General features: G+C 41.5%; 1 protein-coding gene across 2 annotated transcripts in view; it reads left to right on the top strand.

The window, feature by feature from the left end:
- The first annotated feature begins 225 nt into the window (after positions 1-225).
- LOC139994487 (uncharacterized) overlaps positions 226-23,152 on the top strand; it is a 174,711-nt gene continuing 151,784 nt past the window's right edge. Inside the window, exons 1-2 of one of the 2 annotated variants that reach the window (XM_074112058.1) lie at positions 226-378; positions 482-548. In XM_074112058.1, coding sequence (XP_073968159.1) covers positions 487-548 — 62 coding nt within the window. In that variant the 5' untranslated portion in view covers positions 226-378; positions 482-486. Of the gene's footprint in view, positions 549-23,152 lie in introns of both variants that reach the window. The other variant, XM_074112057.1, reaches the window with a different exon arrangement.

Raw genomic sequence — 23,152 nt, 5'->3', positions numbered from 1 at the left:
CGTTATCAGTAACGATAAAACCGAAAGCACGTACCGAACACTATTACACGATTCAAACCGATCTATGAACGTCGTACATGGTATAAATTTTCTGTACCCAACTTAACAATTATTGGGACGCCACCTGCGATAGTGTATCGCGCGCCATCTGCCGGAAGCGTTATCAACTAGTTTCATGCATAGAAGCCTGTATATACTTTCGTATTTACCACATGCGCAATTTATGGTTAAGAAGAAAAAGTGTCGTTTTACAGTTAGCGAATTTAAAAGTTTAAACGATCGACATTTGTTGCTTTATAGTGTCAGAAGTTTAAGTATTAGGATGTTTATACAATGTGAAGCCTGAAGAATATCTTTCACCTCAAAATATATTTATCTGTATGTATTAACTTTTTGTTATGATTATTTATACGTATGTATATTCTTATGTAAGAGAATATCGTTTGCAATTTGAAATTTGAGCAACACGTACCTTTTCTAGATTTAATGTCACGCTACAGAGTACAGGAAAATAGAATTTGGAATTTGGAAGGATATCACAACGAAATGTGAGTAAAACTTCACATAATAATCGAATGTCAGAGAAAAGATGTGCGTATGGTATATATGTATATATGTGTGTGTACGTTATATGTACAGAATGTCTATAACAAATGTTTGGTTATGATTTATCTTTTCTAATATATCCTTCTCTGTTTAAAGCATCGAAGTCCCCAAAATATATATTATTATAAGATTTATTACATAATTATTTAACAAATGAGCTTCTAAGAATAATATCTACCATATTAATACATTATTTAAAGCAATAATTATTTAATAGGCGAAGATACTTGATCTGTTCATTCAGATATTAAAAACGATTTCCTCCATTATTATATTTCATTATTTATATTCATTCTTGCTTGTACCTTATTTAATTGACATCCAAATTTTTTCAAATACAAAAAATATGTTACATTCTGTCTCAAAAGCTTTCGCAGATTCATTGTTTATTATAAAACATTGGAGTTTGATGTAGATTATGAACATTGAACTCCATTTTTTCTCTCAAAATAATATAATTTTTTCAAATTTAACATAAACATTAATTATCCTGAAACTTCTAAACAGGAGGGTGTATATACCTGATTTCTTGTGCATGTCTAGAAAGTGCATAAATAGCGTACACTAAATAAACATAGGAAAATATTAAAAACCTTTCTGAAAGCTATTTCTTTCAATAACAGCTATTCGTTTCCGGCTTTCTAAAGCTCTCGGATATAACAAGAACCGGTGACATTTCTGAATAATTCCTTGAAACTGCACGGAATGGTAGCCAGCCATTAAGAGCTAGGACGCGAAAGACGTTTTACCCGGATAAATATTTGAAACGTTCTCTGACAGTCTTGAGAGGTTCATTACGGGGGATTACACAACTCATATCGAGGACTTAGAATTCTCCTTTCGCGTGAGAAGACATGATCACAGTCTTTGCGAACTGATTCGAGCGTAGGAAATTAGTTCGCTGAGCTTTCATTCTTGAATACTCAATACTCTTCTCGTAGGTAATTATTCCTTCGTGAAATGGCCTTTTTCGAAAATGGATGCCCTCTGTTCATTTCGTTTTATTGCTGCCTTTCTGATATGCTTATGAAATATTCTACCATTGGATATTATATCATTAATGAACGTGAATCAAGATTCCTGCATCGTTTTCTCGGTTTAAAAGGCGACTTTTTATTATATATATATAGCATACAACCAATTGCTCTGTTATATATTTTATTTTTCTCTCAGTAAGTTCTCAAACTGTCGAATATTAATATGAATGATGTGTTTGAGAGTCTGTTTATAAAAAATGAATTAACGAAATCATCCGTTTTATGTGTCTGATTGGAAAGCAGATTTAAGATCATGTCAGATCAGTGAAAGCAAAATTAATTTTGTCATTCGTGGAATGTGTGTAATTTCACTGAATACGCTAAATTTTGTATACTATTACACACGTCCATAATTCACATAAGCATTAAAGTAATATCACAAGAAAGAAACGACAGTAAATAAAACAAATAATACCGTACAAGTGACTAAAACAATACGTATTTTCCATTTTAAAGAAGTCACCAAAAATTCTACTCTGTTCTCCATATTACAAAGTATGTTTTCAATTTAAACAACCCTGCAAGCATGTTAACGTAATATCGTCCGGTAGAGACGTCCAAAAGTCTCATCATTACGCGATACTCGATGCGCAGTGAATATTCAATGGCCAACTAAAAAATATCCATTGCCTCGGTGCACGTTGCCGTGCATGGCGTACAATTTTTCATTTCTCAAGACGTTGATATGCATACTGATTACTTGTGTACACGAAAAACCTTTGGGAGTATGCGAATCTACGTCTATATATGTGTGTAACGTGGATTTCGAATTCGGCTCAGCTAATATTAGCATCGACGAACGCTATAGAACAACACTATTCTTCGGATAATAGGCATTTAAGGCTTAATATATGCATTGAAAACTATTAGGTATTCAAATACTCGGATTGCGTTACGTTATACTATAATATCCGACTTCCTCCAATACATCTACCAAATTGCCACCATTATCGTTATTATATCTTATTTATTAGCCACGATGGCCTTAATCCATCCTAAATGGTATCGATACAGACATTCGTGAACTACGATCTTTCCGACTGAGCAGAAGCTAGTCCTTTTCAAGTACATACATATGTTATTTTCAGTACGAGAAATTTACGTTAAAATTCGAAGAATGAAATTTTAATTAACATCTTCTACTTCTCAATTTTATTCCAACCTAATGTTTTATTCATATAGTAAATTAGGTATATAAGATATACCTTATCAAAAGTAATAATTTTAAACGAAATAAGTGGGTACCTGCTTGAAAGTAATTTAAATAAAATATTTTGACGCTCTTTTCAAAAGTATTCAAAAATAAATTTTAAGATCTCGAAATCGCTACCATACTTCTGCTATACGGATAATATTTCAAAAATATATTTCAGTAAGTTTTATAAACTATCCAAAAATACTACAGACAAATAATAGCTATCATTTACAATTTTTAACAAAATTTTCTTTAAATTTTTGTGAATCTTCAGAGATGAATAATGTCTAAATCTATATATATATATATATATATATATAGTTTTCATTTCATTCAGCATCAGAGACAAGTTACATACTATGAACCTTCACAGATTCTAAACTTCGATTGGAGAGAAGAAAATAAAGCGTCGATTTTTATCATCGAATTTTCATCTAACACGTAACACAGCGATGATTTTAATTAACACACACAGGCCAGAAAAAGAACTATACGAAACTCTAATACGAAGGTCGTTGATTGTTGCGAAGGCCTTCGGTTCGGAGAGGTCCGATTCGATTCGCTGTTACAAAACTCGTTACACGACGGCCGGTGTACCGAGGCTTCTTACAAGACAGTGGCCGTGCTCGACGCTGAAGAAGGCGTCTCGCTTCATTAGCGATAAGCCCTTTTTCCTCTTCATTGCCGTACCGACGAGTTTTTCTACTCTACTCGTTTTTGACTTCACCCGCCTCGCGACTTTATGGACCTATGCGCATTCCTTGTTGATCGTTTCAAACCAGATGCGGTACTGTCATTAAGGATAAATCATATCTGAAGGATGTACGCTCGAATGTTTGCAATGACTGTAATGCACTTACACGATCTCGTTACTTAAAACCTTCCATAATTCCGTGCTACGTTTCAACCTTTCAGATTACTTCGTGGTTCATTTACGAACCGCTGCAAATTCGAAACACTCTTCCGCAACACTTAATGTTTTTTTCCTTCTTCCTTTGGGTAAAATCTTCAACGTACGAAACTCAGTTAACATTTATTTCAGTATAAAGAAAATTATTTTTCTAATAAGTATATAATTCTTTGAAATTAGAGATCGAAAGTTAAAGTACAAATTTTAATACACATTCACAATCATAAATATCTTTTCTTTACAAAAATTTCGTACATATATTTTAGTAATAATAATAATAATAGTTTGTATAACGCTCATATATTTATTTATTTTCATGCTACAATAGTCCTAAACTAGTGCTTTCAATAATATACACACGTATACACGAGACATCAGATATCTTATATAACCAAGGGGGAAAAAGAAAGGTCGTCTTAAATCGTGGAGTCACATCAGGCAGATCTCGAGCAACAAAGAAATTGTGGCTCTCGGTAAGTGTGTCGAGTGGTGTCGGGGCAGTCAAACGGAGCCTCCGGGCTGTCCGGCAATTAATTTCGCGGGGTTTCGGCGAACGGGCCAGAAGAATCGTCCGAGGGATTCCTGAAACCGAGAACCGATATCGGATCTGGCCCTTTTCTCGAAGCCGCTCTTTTCCGCCCGATGCCGATCTAATTAATAACGGATCGGCGCCTGATCCCTTGCCCCCTGTCCAACTCCTTCCATCGTTCTTTCTCTCTCTTTCTGTTTCGCCAGTCCCTTCTGGCTACAACTGGCTCACACAGAGCTCCGAAGCTGAGTCCCGTTCACCGGTCGGCCGCCGGTTCGATTTAAATTGAAACGTTCGAAACAAAGGAACGGAGTGGAGAGCGCGCGAAATTAAACAACCTGCAATATCTCGGGGCTGACTATGCCACCCTACAAAGGCGCGTTCACACCCGATTAGGCACAAGGTCCACATGCTATGGCTACGGAGTGGCAGGATGGGGCGTTTGCTCGGATCTATCTATCGGTAACGCAGGAATGTCTAATAACGAACGTATCTCTCGCTCCGACGAACCACTTCGTGCATCGGGACTCGAATTCGCTAAAGGAGATAGGAATTGTACTAACCTTTCCAGAAGCAAAAATGTGGGTTTCCGAGTTTCACGATTGTTCATGGTATACGTATACTTCCATAAGTACGGCAAAGTAGGCTTTTGATTATTTGAATCACCCGAGCTTCGATATCGACATTAAAATTCAACGTTGTATTTTACATAGAATAATCGAACTTGTACATTATGTGACTTATGGATCTTTAATATAATAACGAAATTATATAATAGAATATAACAACGAATGAAAAAATATTGGTGTAATTTATGGCTGGGAAGGAAAGATATCAAAAAACGGAAAAATAAGAGTGAGAGGAGCGTTATTTGCAATGGAGATTAGTTTTCCACATGTCGTTGGTATAATAGAATAGGTTGCTCTGATAAAGTATTAAGAGAAGTTATAGACAGGACGTTGCCAATTACATTGTTTAATGGTTGTACTATAATGATGAAACAAACATCTGTCGAGGTCGGTTTCGGTAATTACTGGCCAATTTCGTCCATTATTCGGCGTAGCAGGACTAAGTGGGCAACGAAGCGTGCACCGGTTTCTACAGATTTGAATGTAATTAGTGCCTCGAACTGTTCGCGATACCATCTTCGGAACTAACACGATCTTTTTCATTTATAGATTCTATAGTCTATAATACCCTGAACGTTATTACGGCCTTTCGCGAAGCGGAAACAAATTGCACACCTCTTGACGATTAATTGTATCAACCGGAGCAATGCCGAGTTCGGGGAAATTAAAGTTAACTTCGCAATCAATCTGGAAAAACGCGTCCTTCGTTGGCCGTAACTTTGTATAAAGAAAGTCGTTCTGTGAGGCAGTGGTGGTAAGAGAAACCGAGGGTCGGAGAATGAAAGGAAGCCGTGGGGTGGGCTAGATTCCGGGGGTTGAGTTTTTAATCCGGCAAGCCGCCCCCGTGTAATCGTTCCGTTTTTAAATTAAAGAAATAAAGGAAAAGATCCTCGCGCTGAAAAGCTCGAGGCGACGGCGGAACTCATTTGCACTTAAAAAAATGACGAGCCATAAAACTAACACCTGGAGAACGCAGAGAATTAACGACGAGGAGAAAGAGAGAGAGAGAGAGAAAGAGAGTGAGAGAGGCTGAAGAGGAGACAGAGGCAAGTAGGCTGACGAAGGAATTTTAAGAGGGGCAAGCGTTAATAAATGAACGCTTGCTTTATCGGCCGGAAACGATTCTGATCCTAACCATTTTCTCGTTTAAATCTTTAACGCTGTACCCGTCAGATTCTTTAATCGGATTTTTAATTGGTGCTATTTGCGCTACATTAAACCACCCCTCGACTTCTAAATACTTTCCATCTCGCTCTATATTTATTTTTATTATTGTATCCGACAATTTTCGACCAGGTCTTCTCCTTCATTCTTTGTACAAATTTCTTCGTTCCTCGACATCTGTATTCAGCCAAGACTAATTGTAAAATCTTCGATCGATCGTGTAACAATATGTCGTTTCAAAAGTGATACAAAACTTTGGAAATAGATAGAATTTTATAAAACGTTAGAAAATGTTACGATACTAGTTAATCGTCGTATAATTGCACGAGTCGTAAAAACGTCGTCGAGATCGTTTTATCATGGAAGCAGCGGAAGAGAAAGAGACTCGATAGAGCGCGGATTAGGAGTACGTTGAAAATCGGTAGCATGTAACCCCAACCCCCGTTCGTCGGTGACGAAACATCGCCGGAACATTGACGGTAGTAATAATCGCAATAATCACAATCGCACCAGGGCGCGAGCCAATTTGAATATGAATCCAAGTGCGAACAATGTCATCGCGAGGGTGGGTGGGGGATTGCAGGGGTTTATACGTGCCGTATCTCCCCCACAGATCGGCTCCTGCCCGGTACTTGCTAACTGTCCGGGACTGTTAGTTAGTTAACTGGCCCGCCACGATGACAGTCACGTACTAGAGAGAGCATTCGAATCCGGAACTCTCATCAGAATCAGCGCTCGCTACGTTTAACCCGATAATTAAACTCGCCGCCACCCTCTGGCTCGTTTCATCGGCAGAGAGAGATGGAAAGAGAGATTTCTCTTCAACCGTGACCCTCCTCCCCACTGGATTGTTCAACCCCGGACCGTTTCGACGAGGGAAATCGTGCGGTCCGGAATTTGCATTCGCAGATTTCGTTTTCATCGGCGAGCGGACGTGTTCGCGCCTCTAATCCGGATTATTTCTACGGTAGTCACTTCGCGTCACTTGTGATTCATTATTCCAGCGACCGACTCCACCGGGGATGACGGTTACACGGTGTCGATTATTCTCTGATTACGGCTGCATTAAGCCCGAAGTACGCGATCGTGTAAAATTGCCTCGGTACGTGGAACGGGAGATTAAAAGTTTTCGTATCATGAATCACATTATCGATGAAATTTTACTTTTACTCCCTGTTGCCTGATGCAATTCTTTTTTTTTTTTTTTTGGTTTTCTACTAATTAAACGAACAATGGAAATCATATCTGAATATTTGCAGTGTAAAATATATATTATCTTTAAGTAGAGAACAATTTCTTTTTACCAATTTTAAATGTTATATTTTTATGTATAGTGGAAGGTATACGAAATTACGATCGACACAGAATATAAATAGTCTATAATTTTCAATCTTCGAAACAGCAAAATCTAACTTTGTCGTTTGAGATTAGTTTCGGAATAAAGTGCACCACTTGAACGGGGTAAAGGACGAACAAAGTTATTTAAAACAGTTTACACTTGTTCCCCCGATAGAAGCATTCGTGGTAGTTTTAATAGGAAGTTGGAGAGGGTATCTTCCTCGAGTCGCGGAACAAAAAGCAGGTAGTCTATACGAGAAGCAAGGCCGTGGATCTATACCATAAAAGGGTCGCGTGGCTGAGAAACATTCGCGAATTGGATGGTTAGACATCGCTAGGCAGTGGCGATAGTGGTGACTGGCCCCAACAATTACATCCGAATAAAAGCAAATAAAATCCTCCCCGAGGGGGAAGTCAGGGTGGAAGTCGTCTGAGTGGGATGGATGATTCGTCTAGTAGGAGGGAGATCGGGGGTTAAAAACAAGGCTAGACCAAAATAATGGTTAGATCCGTCGTAGGAGATAGTTGCCAAGGGTAATGGAAAAGAAACCATTTAAAAATAGGACTTTAGGCAGCTGATTCGGCCGCGATTTCGTGACTGCCACCGTTATGCTAGCATTCACATGCTTTATGTGTTGTTCTTACGTGTTCTTACTCGCGTCAAGCAGACTTAATCCGTCGTATTCTTCGTTGGGTTTTCGCTCGGTCGATCAAGGTAATTGTCCTCCAGATTTGTATCATTTTAGACACGTGAATACGAAAACTGTTTTCGGATCGGTGTTATAATCGAATAATTAATTTTGATGCAAACGTTCATTGATAAAGGAAAAGTCAAGATATATATCATTCTTTATTGATCGCTAGATATTTGGTAGAATTACAAAACTGATAGATTAATATTATATTTGCAAAAGGGTTGACTAAATCGCACTATGTTTCTAAAATTCTATTGGTTATTGGGTTCCAATCTTTATTAAAATTACGTTTAACGCTACCATGTGTTCGGTATGTTCTAAAATAGAAGAGTAACGTCAAAGCAGTCAGGTCAACAGGTTTCCATTTTCTGAAAGTTAAAGTAACGAATCTCGGGAAGAGGAATACAGGCAGCTTAATCAAATTCTCAAAGGCAGTCATGGATCGTAAAAACAAGTCATGGGCATCGAGTCGAGTAATGATAAGCGAGAGTAGATAAAGAACAGCTGACTACATCTGTCGGTGAGTGTACGAACTACCCAGTGGCCGGCACCCTTCCGTCCAGCGATTCAAGGGGTTGCTCGCCCTGGACCGTTCCTTCGGAGCTATCGTTTTTCCCTTTTCTTCCCGAGAAAACCGGCTGAATATAGGAGCTGGAGGAAACGAGAAAGGAGAAGGAAGGATCAGGGAGAAGGTTTAAACGTGCAAGAGAGAAAGATACGAAATATAGCTAACGTAGCGAAGGCTAGTTAGTATGCATAGTGCGGGAGTTGGCTGGGAATGAAACGTCAACCCGAGACTCGTCATGCTGGCCTCGTGCTTTCGTCCTTTCCAACGACTTTCGTCTCTACGGTTCCTCCGTTTCTATCCCTGCTCGATCAAGCTACCCTTTGCATGCGCTTTATCCGCAATGACATCAACACCGTCACGATTATTCCAATTGCCTGGTTTATTTTTAAATCCGCAAAAATGGAAACTCTCTGATGCTACAGAGCATTTTAATATAAGACATTTTTTAAGCAACAAATAGAAGAACGTGGTCTACGCGTCTTTAATTTATAATTTTAAATTGTCTATAACCTTTTTGTATTAGTAATTGGTATAGTAACATACGCGCTTTTTCATAATTGCTTTCATTATTTTCAATGGATTCAAGTACACTATTAATACTTACATGTTCAATAATTTTAAACAGTTGCGTCTCAGACAGTATCTACTTTCTCAGATCTACAAATATTTTCGGAAATAGTTAAAAATACTTGTACCTTTCTTCTGTTGTTCCTACGGCTTTTTACTCTGTTACAATTTAAATTATCTCTCTAACAATTAAGAATTATTTGTTCTTATTATTTTTTGTTCTTAGAGGATAGATGGAATTTAATCTCCGAATAATAATTTTTATCGTAAATGATACTCGATATGCCAGTGATTGATTGAAATGTTCACGCAAGAAATATTCTATGCATAGTAAGCGTCAAGATGTTCAAGGGTGTAATCGGCTTTTCGAAACACAGTGGCAGCAATTGCGAGAGATCCTCATCAATTGCGAAAGGGTTAGAAGGTCCCACGAAGACAAGGGTTCTGTGATCACTTGGCAGGATCAGCATTACGTTAGTACGCCAATTAGGGGTGAACGGGGGGTGAGAATAGCCCGCGGCTCCGGAAAGGGGTAAAGAACATCGCGATCCAGGCTGCAGGGCACTAGCTCACGCATCAGAGGGCAGTATCTCGTTCAAGTTAGTCGGTTAACAATGCTAATAATAACTAAGAGAGGTGGCGGGATACAAGCGTACCCTTTGCTTCCATTTGCAATGCTAGCAGAAAGCTTGTTCACTTTGTTGAAACATGAGAAAGTATCATAGTTTACTCTAACTAAATATACCTTTCTAACAGCATAAATAATCTGTTTGTTAAATATTTGATCAATTTAGATGTTATTTTAGGTGTAATTACAAATTAACAAGTACAGATCAGAAATAGCAACTTAATATTACGCTGATACAGGCAAAAGGAAGAATATAGTAACATTAAGGATTTAGCAATTTTCTCTCAATTGAAAGTCAGAAAATCAAAATGGACTTATCATACTTCTCTCTGTCGTTTTTCAAATAATTTACGGGGCATAATAAACTTATTCATATGACAAAATATCATTTATCATGACGAGCACGAAACACAAAGCGTAATAACCCAGAAGCCATCCCATGACTCGTTTCCACTTTGTCTTTGAAGATGAAAAGATCCGTCAGGATTCTGCGGAAGCTTCCGGCTGGAGTCTGCGAAAGGGGTTGATTCTTGGTCCCAATTAAACCTCATTCATACAAGGCTAATTATTATCCCCGCGGGTTATGCACGGGTACATACACGCGTATCGCGCCTAATTCGGCCAATCGGCACCCAGCGGCGGGTCGTTAGTCGCTTGTTTCGGGTATAATGGCGAGCTCGCGCTGCGAAGCGCATTACGATCGTGCATGATTTTACATAGTTCGGCTCTATTGTACCGCCATAATCACGTGATTTCGTTAGCGATCCTCGTTGTTCATTCTGTGCGCCACGTTTCTACGTACGCGCCAAAATTTCGAGTAATTTGCCATTATGTAAAGCGTTTTCATAGAATTATATAATTAGAATAATGAGGCAATTAAGCTGTAAAAATGGAGGAAATTTAGTTGCTTCAGTACTATGAGAGAGCAATCATATTTCTTTTAAAGTAGAGAGAGAAATGGTTCAATTATGTAATTATGTAATTCTCTATACCTATAACTGATAGATATATAAAAATATACAATTGTAAGAAGAAAAGACGAATCACGCTTATTAATAACGTTTAAATCAACCTGACTTCAAAATAAAATTGGAAATATTTTTAATGATTACGTAAGAAGCAAGGAAGTCTAGTAAGAAAGCAAAGTAAAAATCGGTAAAAGTTCTCTGAAGAAACAAAATATAATTTATTCTTTACAAAAAGACGTTGTTGTAATAGAGGTGGCGAATATTTTCGAGTATCTATATTTGTCTTTTTAATGCAAAAGAAAGAGAAAAGTGCCATCATTTTCGCAGAAAGGGAGCGTTTTGCACACAAACCGTAATCCTTTCGGTGTTCTTCTTATGAATCACTTTTTAAGCCGGCAAAAATGTGTGCGCACACCTAAGGAAGATCTCGTAGTACATCTGACTGTCCTCTTGGACACCCAAGGACTGATCTAGATGGGTGTTAGCGAGGGGAACATCGAATCGAAGTAGCAGGTGAAGGAACAGGAGAAAGGGACGAGATAAATTCAAATCCAGGACTCAGAAGTCCCGAACCGCAAATCACGTTCCGCTCCTATATACATCGAGGATCATCTCTCTTCGACGCTGACCAACCCCTTACACCGTTACACCCATAGCTGTCATCCCCTTACTTATCCAATGTCGGCCAGAAGACGACCAAGACGCGTTCGAGACTCGATTTCAAAAGACACGCGAGATCTATCGCCCCCATCCGCATTCAAATCTACAATGACGTATCGTGAATAAAATGTTCTGCCACCGTGAACGAAAATTTCGTTTCAAAGTCGTGGAATTAGTTTTATTTCTAACTCAATATGATAAACGAAGTATCGTCCAAATACCGTCCAAAAGATGTTAATCAAACTCGAATATAGAAGGTGTTGACAAAAATTACTTGTTAAGCTGCATATTCGTACCCAAAGGTGACTCACCTTAACTGTACCTACGCGTCATATATCATTCCTCGGTGTTAAATTGTTCTGAACCGCGCAAACACGGCCAACATGCTCCAAAATAGCATTTTTATCGTACGCACTACGTTTTCCTCCGAATGATTTAAATGGTCATCTGCATTTCCATCTTCTCTACACGTACGCGCGATTACACGCACTCGCGCAAGCACGCGTATCGAAAGGACAAACACAGGCAAAGAGCATCGCACGGCGCGTACGTCATGACAAATTCGGAATAAACAAATGTGACAAGCCAGAATGGAAAATAACTCGGCTGACACAGATGGTCGTTGCTCGAGCAGGCAAGATATGTACGTGTATATGCATCGTATGCACGCGAATATGAAAGTAAGCAACGAACGACTGCAGTAACAGGTGCATCTGGCCTTTGCTTTTGACCGCGCAGAAGGATAAGGATGTCTGAAAAGAGTTTCCTTGGCGCGACCGCAGAATTTCTCTCACCGGAAGCGATATGAAATTATTTGGTATACCGTTACACGGTGACACGCAAACTTCCTTCTTTTCGATAAGAAAAAAGAGCGGAACAAGAAGAGGAAGAAGCTAAACTCGATGAAACAGGTTTTACGTGCGACTCGAACAATTCATTTGAAAATGCGCCCTCGGCTAGCAAGGAAATGGGAAGAGTCTCGCATAAGAATAAAACCGCGGAATAAATATTGGATGTTTCTGCTACTTTAAACGGTAACGGAGCACCCCGTGTATAAACAGAAGTAGGTATGCACATGCAGAAATCCATATACCATGGAGGGGGCGCAATATTTAGAGAGCACGGGAATCGAACGCTCGCACCGTCTGCTGTGCCATCAATATACATGATCTATGTATATACCGGTATACGTGTGTGCTGTCTTTCTGCGCGTGTCTGCGTACACGCATACGTATGCCTAAGGATACACGTATGGGCGCACATGCGCGCGCGATATCCGCGGTTACCAAAGTTACGCGAAGCTCCAGACGGAAACTGCCCCTCTCACCCTTGCCACCCTATTTCCAGAGGGCCGAATTTGCATACATACGACGTCACACACGACCCGCTTTAATATCTCCGGCCATGGCTGGAAATTAAGTCCCGAAACCCAAGCCGATGCACGCGGAACAATTGGACTAGCAAACGCCGCCATATTCGCGATTGCACTCGCTTCCGGTGTTTCGTGTCGTAAACGGGACTGCTAGAACGATCGGCGGTAGATGATAACGACACGGGAAATATCGTGGTTATCAATCGACCTTTGGTCCGATGAACGATTATTTGATAACGAGTTCTTCGTAATTTCGCGTTTCAGAGAGATCGTTGAAGTTTCGAAGAAAATATATGTCCGTAACTACGTACGTGTAGTATAAAGGTTCTTTGCAGAAAACATGGAATCGAATTTACGATTTTGCTCACGATACGATTCATTATTTTTAGAAGCGAATTTTTTATTCATCGGCGATGAAAACATACCTATGTCTTTACGAGATACATACTTGGAAGATCCTTTAAGTTAAGAGCGTCGTATCGAGCGACGTTTCTTCTGCGCAATCGTATCGGTTCGATGGAAAAACGCAATCGTCCACGTTCGCGGCAATTGTTAATGGACTCCCGCGGTACGAACGACCGATCTAAATTCTGGAATGTTCTCTCATGACCGTGACATTCTTTCCCGATGCGTATCTGCGTCACGATCTCGAAGCGCTCGCTGATCTCATCGTGGATACCGATCGTTTCTGTCCCTTGATGAACGATTTAGATATCAACATCGGCTCTCGGTGCGCGGGAAGATTGATTATCGCCACGGCTAATAATCCTACGGTCAAAGAGAAGATGTCAGTAGGAACCTGATTGAGCGTTTAGTCGTATAACGCACGTGGCTCCGTGCGGTTATTAAGTCGCTACGTGGCATTGGAAACAAAGACCGCGTTAATACATCATCCAATCAAACGATTGATCAAAAATTCAGTGAGCGGTAGGCTAAGACCGTGGAGGCCGTGCGGTTGGGGACGATCAGCAATGAGATTTCTAGACCAGTGACCAATATTTCTTGGTATTCCTTCTACGTACTTCCAGCGAGTCCGTAAATCCTGTCGCCACTCACTGCGTCCTCGGTTCCACTCGGCGAGATCCTAAATACCAGGACAACGAAGAGAGGACCGCGGATCTCCAGCTGGGCCCCCGAAGGATCCCTTCGACCTGTGCGGCACACATGCGTAAATATAGTGGAACGTGTGTTCGTTGGTATATGTGTGTGCACGCGTAGGAGACGTAGTCGACGTATAAAAGGCACATGGGGCCCCAATGGCTACCATCACTCGCTTTATAATTCGCATATTCCTTTCCCCTCGCGCCCTCTTTCCCTTATCTCTCGTCGGGATCTACCGAGGGCCAAGGAGAATCCTCCTTCCAACCTCCTTCCCTTCCACGAACGGTTCCTCTATCTTCCACCTCGGCCTCCTCTTTCACCTTTCGGCCTCCCTCTCTCCCTATCGACGTGTACACATCGTCGCGCTGCCCGTTGTTTCTAATAGACGATTTGAATTTTTGAATATATTTCGGCTCCCGGCTCCGCTTTGTCCCTACGATCCGTTCCCGTGTTCTACCTCCCGTTCGCTTCCCTTTCGGCTCCCTAACCCTCTCCCGCTCCACGTTTCACGTTATTATCTACTGTGCCGCTGCCGATAGAGAAACTGTCATCGTCTTTTCGGTACTCGAGCGAACGAGAAAAGGAGTCAGAGCCTACGAAAGGAATGATTTTGAAATATTTGTCGCCAGGCATAAATTTGGTGGCGGCGGTCTTGCATACTTAAATATGGACCGGACCTTCCGTCTTTCTTCTTCCTACCTTTCTTCTTCTTCTTCTTCTTCTTTCGCTGCTTCTATTTCTTTTTCATCTCCTTCTTTTTCTTCCACATGCTCAGCTCGTGCTCGAAGTTGCTGCTGACTCTTACCTCACCGCTTCTCTCCTTCCTCGTTTTTCCTCTTCTTCTTTTCGGGTCCCGACCTCCATTGTCTTCAGAGCGCTAATAAACTATCCCGGGGCCACCCCGTGCAGATACCCATTGTCGTTATTATTGTTCCTGCTCGCGAGTACGAGGAACGAATCGAGCAAGATTCGTCCCGCGCTCGTGCATTATGGAGTTTGAAATTTTCGATTGGTTGACAATCGTTTTGATCGATTTCCGTACCATTCCTTCATCCAAAATTCTACGTAACAACGCGTGCCGATCGAGATATCGATAGGAAGATAACAATTATTATTTAAGTTTCTTCTCGATCGAGATAATTAATGTTGAAACTTGATTCTTCTTGCGATATCGTTGTATAATCGAATTGCTGCAATACAAATTAAATAATAGAAAAATAAATTCTTCAACAAGAATCTCTCTCGTCCTAATTTATCGATCATCATGCAATTAACGTTGTTATACCGGAAAACCTGATCACCTCGGTCTCATTCCACTTCCAAGTAGTATCATCTCTATCAGCGCACACCGCTGTTATTTAATGAGTGACGCAGCCGCGTACGCTACGCGGTCGGGGTTTCGTTATCGAGTCGTTGAAAGATTGCCGCAGATAGACAGCGCATAAACGTCTTTCCAGTCGTGTAACTCCATTACATTATTTCAACGGGCGTATTGTGGAGATCGGCGGGTATCTGTAACCAGAGGTGCACGCCCGTGGTCGTTCTCGATCCCGACAATCTCATCGTGCACCTTAAGTATCCGGATAAGATTAAATCCCTAGACGACGTGGCCCCGACGCGACGTAACAGGCGTTCGCAATCCAGTCACACTTAAAAAGGACGCGCCGCTAACGTTATATCCAGCCGCGTCAGAGCCTTCGAGGGAATCCGGAAAATTAAGATTACCAGATAAGGTCGGCTTAAATCCAGCCCTGTTGCCGCTACGACTTCATTTTGAATATACGCTGGCTGCCGACCGCACGCAACGTCGTAATGATAACCGCGTAACGCTCGCAACGCTGATAACGGGCCACGGTATCAGAGAAAAGCGGTATCGGTGATGCTGAGGATCGCGGTTAGAGGGAATGAACAGGAGCAAAAGCGAAGGAACGACAGAGGAGTAAAACGGGAGCCGAGTGTAGCAGCACGCAAACTTCTCTCTACATTGGCCTCAAAATAAAAAGGATGCCGGGTGTAATATGAGAATCTCGTATAGTAGTGGCTAAGATCTAATCTGCTGTGTCTGTCCACGGGGGGAAACACTAGACACAGAGGGAACACCAGCGGACAGGCGGATGGGCCCCTACCAAACAAGAATCTCGAGCTACCTTCTTAGAACAAGGAGTCTCGCGGATCTTTCGAGGTCAGCATCCTCGAAATATTACAAAATTTCGCCTGTCCGTGTCGATACGTTCGACCATGACTCTCGCTACTTTTTAATGACTTTGTTTTACGCGGTTTAACGCGTGGAAAAGGGTTGGATTTAACGCGAATGTGAATTGTCATCGGCATCGAACACGAGTTCCTTTCTAGCGGTGCGATATGAAGTTATTTGTTAATCGTTCTTCGCGATATTTTTCATATTTTACGATCTAATGCGTAACCGTATTTAATTCAGAACCAACGTTATATTTCATTTGCGATCTTTCTCGTTCAATTTATTTTAGCGAATTCCACGTTATTTTGCTGCTCGATATAGACGAGTCGAAAAACGACACGTGTAAACAATTATCGTTGATCTTTATCCTAAAATTTCATAAATATACAAAGAAGATAGTAATTGATTTATCTGGCCATAAAACAGGTGAATTCCACACAATTTAATTTACGTAGGAATTACTGGAATTATCTACTCGACTGAGACAGCAAATTTATTCATGAACCAGGTCGTTCGCTTCCCAAATGTCGCATTGCTTCCTCCGCTACAAATAAATTCTTAAACTGGCGTCTTCCGTTCGTGGACAATTAGGCAACCGATGACAAACCTCGAACAGCAGGCAAGCGTTTCTTCAACTTTCACTGGAATCCGTTCTTACGAAACGTATTTCCTCGTCCTTACAATTCATTCCAATATTACGATATATTCTCTTATAAATTTTACGAAAACTAATTTAAACAATGACTTGACGAGTATACTTGGAATCTTTATTGAAAGAAAGAGTCGCAGTCTCGATGGAACGACGATATTATTTTTAGAAAAGAGTGTTTAGAATTTCGTCAGGGTCCTTAAAGGAGAGCTAGAAATAGTAAAAGAAAAGGTGGCAGCGTCGGCGGGCGATTAAGCAAATAAGAATCGTTTCGATTAGCATATTTGGTTGGCCGGCTGGCTATCGAGGCGCAACGGATCGTAAAGGAGACGAGTTGGCTGACATTGCGCGGGGTGTGCTTGTGAGGTGCCAAGGGGGATGAATGGAAACAAAAGACCGATCGGTATCAACGCGCACGCGGTTCTCGTCACGGTTTCTGGCTGACCCTTCCGAAGCAGCCTGCGTGGCGGTCCTTCGATCTTTATCTGCCATGTGGATTGCGACGAAATTTCATGAAAGCACGATCAGCTCCTTTATCACCGACAAAATTCATTAAAGCGATCGATTTTCTACCATCGTTTCTCCTCTAAAGCAATTTATTTACTCTCTTCGATCATTTTATTCCTATGAAAATAAAATCTTATACAAATTTACGTATTTCTCTAATTAATTAAATTATTCAATTGGACAAGCTTTCGCAGACATATTCGCAAATCGCAATGCCTTGCGCGTTTCTCAATCTAGTCATTAATAAATCGCAGATTGCACAATATCGTATTCGAATGCATAAAATCAATTTCCCGTAGTTAATTCTTAATAGTTATTGAAACTCCGTACGTATGCAGCGTGATACTCGAGCACTCCCATCGGAATCGACTTCTATGAATATGAACTGACTAATGTCAGCTATAATGTCGCGCAATTACTAAGACACAGCGTATATCTGCAATTACCGTATCTCGTATATCCGTACGTACGAACGATGGCGCGAATACGGATAGAGAAAACAGAAAGACGCATTGGGATATGCACGCGCGTTGGTTCTACGTGTGCCGAAGAAATTGTACATGCACTCGCGATATTGCACATGCAGGTACAACGTTGCACGTGCACGCACCTCGAAGTACATCATCACACCAACGTGAATGTACGGATGCACCCGCCGGCAGGTCGCCACGCTATGCAAGTGGGAGTTGAATGGAATGCTGGTAGGAATGCAGGGCTCCTCCCTGCAGGGCGCATGGTGCATTATAGAGTTACGAACTCTTCGTTGCAACGGGTGGGCCTGGCGATTTCGAAACTCTCTCCACCCTTTCTTTTTACATTCGCGCGGCTTTCTGCACGTGATCGTCGAACGACGATCACGGCACGGGTCCTATCCAACCGTCTTTTTTACCCAGCATTTCGCTAAGCCACGCCATGCCACCTTGATTCGTTCATTGAGTTATTCGTTCATCGCCTAAGATGTCCTAAGATGGACTCAAAATATAATTCAATGGCTCAGAAACCACGCTAATTAATTCCACAAATTGGAACGTACAAAGAAATGACAACTACGTAATCTATTTCTTAAAATTTGTCTCGGGATTTGCGATCATTCGTGTTATCCCATGATAAGTGAATTTATGTAAATAAATGAAAATATAACGAATAAAGCTTGAAAGAATTCACTATTGAAAAGAAGGAAAAGTTCTTTGCAAGAGGAATTATGAAATTGTTCGTAAATTAGAGCATATGTATAAGTACAAAGACAGACTGGCTTTGAAATTTTCTTACAATTAGCTACGAACATTCAAAAGAAACCGATATATTATATGCGATTCCGTATCGTTGCAAATTCCTTTTCGAAAGACACCCGTTATGCACCGGTGAGAACAGTCGAAACGGAATGAGTATCCGACCCGTAACATCGCCGGACTTCGGAGCATTTAAAATTAATTTGACCGAAACAAAACGCGATCGATCAATAAGTATTGTTGGCATAGTCCGACGGGACGATCGACGAACGTCACGTTGCGAAGAGGGTCGGAGGGGAAGAAGGTAGGTGTGGGGCGCCCCACGGGGTTTCAATTTTTGAATTTTCGAGTCATTAATCTCGTACGTCACCGACAGCGCCGAAGTGTGCGTGCATCAGGAACAAACCATTGTTCTAATTCAAATCAGCTCGATCCGATCTCTAACGTTAGCTCCTCTTCGTCGGTCGTCCCTCTGTTTCTCTTCCTCTAACATCGTGCTCTCTATGTGTCTAACATTTACCCATCCGTACGTCCGGTTGGACGTTCATTCGTCCCGTGATATATTATAATAGATTCGTTGCCTCGGAATCATGCATTTCGTTTCGAACTCCATTACGCAAGTTGCACGTATTACTAACCGAACTCGCGTTCTCTTGCTCCTTCGATTTTCTTGTTTCTTTCCTAGATTCGTTCGAATTTCAATAGACGTCTATGGAAATTGACGAAGAACCTTGACATTCGAGCGACTGACGCACGGAGATCATTGAAAATCGAGATCGGTTGGCTAATACCGTGCGATACGGCTAGAGGCTGCGACGAAACCTCGATTTGACGAATGTTTCTAGGACGATTCTTCTCGACCTGCCTTTTTAATCGCTTTGAAACAATTTCTAGGGGTTGGAATTTCTGTCAGTTTGCACGTGCACCTCAAAATCTACCCACTGCATTTTACCATCAGACAACAGAGATACGTGTGACTAATTCAATAATTCTCCCTGCCGAAATATGTACCTATTCTTGTTAAAATTTTGTCCAAGTGCATTGTTGACGAGCTCGAGATTGATCTGGCCAACTTAACAAAGAGCTAACTCGCCGGTGACTCGCAGAGGAAACATGAAACGAGTTAACGACTTTTTGGCCAGCTACGTCCACACGTCCTTATCGAAATTCTTCCTGGAAAAAGTGCTTGACACGGAGTGGCACTTGGTCGTGAAGCAGCCGAGTGATCTCGCGAGACAAGAGAGTGGTCCTTTGGCCCTGGTTGATGCGTCCAGGTACTCGAAATTAACCGGTCGGCTACCCGTCATAACAGCCACTGATACGCGCCAAAAATTCGCGTCTGTCGTCCGGAAGCACAGGGACAAGGTGCGCGTTCTTCGAGCACGGAACGACCGGGCCGTGCTCCAACGTTTTAATTCAAGAATTTTTTGAATGGAACCGCTTCTGACTCGCCGCGAAGCAAGTTGAACTGGCCTGTTAACGGGCATTTCGGGGCCTACCACGCACCGCTCTGGCCCCTGCTTTTATCCATAATTTCATCTTAATTTCAGACCGGTGTGTGTCTGTCCGCGGTGCCGCGTCGCATTCTGGTTTATGAAATTCTCCGCGGCATGACAGATGGTTCCGGCGTGGTTTCGTACGTGATTCTCTCCTTTTACATATTCCCCATCTCGCCTAGCCTCTTTTCCTCCTGCTTCTCTGCTTCCTTCGCCGCCGTGTATCCGCGCGCGGTCGCGCGATACGGTCGGTTTTCTTTTCTCGCTCCCGCCTTTTTTCTGATCGTACCGGTCGATTGCGCGCCTGGACCAGCTCCTCCAGTTCGGTCTTTCCTCTCCACCTCCTAAGTTGACCGCCTTCTAACGCGGCGCCGCCATGAATGAGACCGAGCACGATTCTTGTAATTCAAATATTTGAATTCATTAGGCGAACCACGCTCGTACCCTCGTTCCCCTTCGTCGAACCGTCTTGCCGTCCACGTTGTCGTGCCGCCTCCTTCAGCTTTCTCTCCCCTTTTCCAACCCGATATCTCGCCTCTTTTTCCCTCTCGTGGTCTTTGCGCGAATGTAACAGGCCCCTGCTATTAATGGCCCCCTGTTGTCCTCTCGTAAGCACGTCCGTTACATGCGTGCCCGATTTCACGTTTCGTACAGATGGGGGAATAACAAGTACGCACTTTTATGGTAACGCCGTGCCTCGGTAGGTACATTCCGTGGGGCTCGATTCGCGTGCTCCGAGACTACACAGATTCCGTATCCGGGAATCTTTCGTTCAAGACTCTACCTCCTTCGATGTTCGAAGAAATCATTCGTAACGCCTTCTTTCGCCTCGCTCCTTGTTCCTTCCACAATATATATTTGCTTCTCGATCTATATTTATACCGATGCCATTCGATTAGTTATTTCAATTGGAGTAGATTTTCAAAATATTTTGCTGGCTTATTTATTAATATCTGTGCTACATTCTACAATCGTTTATTAAGTCAAGTGTTTCAATCTTTCAGTAAAGGTAGAAATTCAGAGATAAGAAATTAAAGGATGGAATTTCCTTCGTTTTACTTTGCTTACGGTTAATTTAAATATTATCATCGATAATCATAAATATTTTACGATGATGTTGAACTTTAATAAAGACCCACGAAGTATGTACGTGTATGGAAATGTTTATTCCCCTTAACAGTTAGCAGAGATTGTAAAAAAAATGCGAAATCTTTCCTTGCTGACTCGCAGTGGTATTCATACAATAAGGAAGAGATCCGCGGTTAAACCTTTAGAACGTTCGTGTAGACTAGTGTAGAGCAATATAACGCAGATATTCCGCGTGAAAGTATCCCATGCATCTCGTCACCGTGTTTCCCGGTTTAGCCCCTTGTACGTGTGTCGAAGAGGTACGTGCGAATGCAAGTGTACCGTTTTTTATGGTAACCAACGCATTCCGAGCGTATATGTACAATTCTGGGAGGGCGAACGTCCCGTGTTTTTCCAGCAATCGGTCCCGGAACGTGCTTAACGAACTAACGCGCTCGTTAGAAAATTCTATTGGCCGGCGATCGATTCGCATTAGCAATCGGCCGATCGCCGCGATAGTGAAACGCTTATCGCCTCGAAACGACTGACTACCATGGCTGCCAGCCGACCACCGGCCGAGCCGTGGCATCGACAACTAGAGCATCTAGCCTGGAGAAACCTCGCGAGAATCCCGATGTCCTTCTCTTTATTCGAAAGCGAAGGAACGTTTAGCACCAGGTGCGATATAATTCTGAGCTGGTGAACTACCGCGAACATCGCGCTCCTCCATGTTGATTCCTGTCACGCGCACTGAAATCGTGCCACCGACTCGACAAAAACCTTTGCGTAAGAAAGATGATGTTTCAATTCGTCCAGGCGTGGCTCGTGTTTAAGAATTTCATTTTAGTACTACGTTTTATATTACGGTCGATACATGTAGGCTCTTTGAATAATTGTGTAATCTTTTACGATAGAAAGGGTTCTTGGATTTCTAATGTACAGTAGAACTCCGCTTATATCAACATGTTGAGAGACAAGTAGTTTACAGAATTGGATGTCGTATAATATTGTTTTAAAAAATGTCCTAAGATCGCAAACATATCGTTTCATCGAAGTTTATGTAGATATCACACTTTATGAAAACAAAGCTATTTAAGCAAGTAAAATGAAATGAATATTTTCAATTCGTATTTATATATTTATCGCACTTAATACTTATCTATACTCGAAACAACATACAATTATTTTAGGTACATAAAAAATTTACTAAAGACTAGTCATTACTAAACTCTTATTTGGCCTACTATAAATACATTCCTTTATTAAATACAAATAATATGCTGGTTCAATTTTTCTTAATACCGAAAACATCGTTCGTACATAACCATGCCCTACTATAGAATTACCAAATTCTCCGTGATATTCCATATTAATAAAAGAATAGATGCAGCGATCTGATAAAACGTTATTGTGCAGGACGAAAGACAAAATTCGGCCGTACGAAATTGGATTCACTGGCTTGCAATTTAAGATTCACCGGTTCCTATCGAGATATCGGTTTTCATATCGTGTCGATTCTGATTCCGAGGCATTTGCAATTGTTTAAAGTAAACGTTTGTCCGGAATATATGTTCGCATGAATATTTTGGCCATTGTCGGTCTGACTGCTTCAGAAAACAGATCGTGTGTCGTTCTTCCACCCTGTCGCTATTCTGTCGACATCGATCCTCTCGATCCACCTGCGTTTTGTGACAGACTTCGTACCATGGTGTAGGACCATGATGAATGTTCGACCTGAAAGTAGGCTCTTCATGAAGATGTTAATGCCGATTGACGGATACTCCCTGATGCTATAGCCGGACGCAAAGATGAATCGAATTTTCATTGAATATTCCATAACTTATACGCTACAAACACCAGCGGACCAGCATACCCGCATTTCCACCACTACGTCTATAACTAAGCTCTTACAGATTATAATTTACGTAGCTTCCCTGTTATTTTGAAATGTATGGGCACGCTTGCACACGATAGATGAAAAGCCGTCATATAGAAATTGTCCAATCCATTATCTAGATTATATCAAAGCGCGGCACAGT

This window comes from Bombus fervidus, chromosome 14 (assembly GCF_041682495.2).
Source record: "Bombus fervidus isolate BK054 chromosome 14, iyBomFerv1, whole genome shotgun sequence".
NCBI classification, from domain to species: Eukaryota; Metazoa; Arthropoda; class Insecta; order Hymenoptera; family Apidae; genus Bombus; species Bombus fervidus.
The sequence above is the reverse complement of the archived record's forward strand: the minus strand, read 5'-3'. Positions and strand labels throughout refer to the sequence as shown.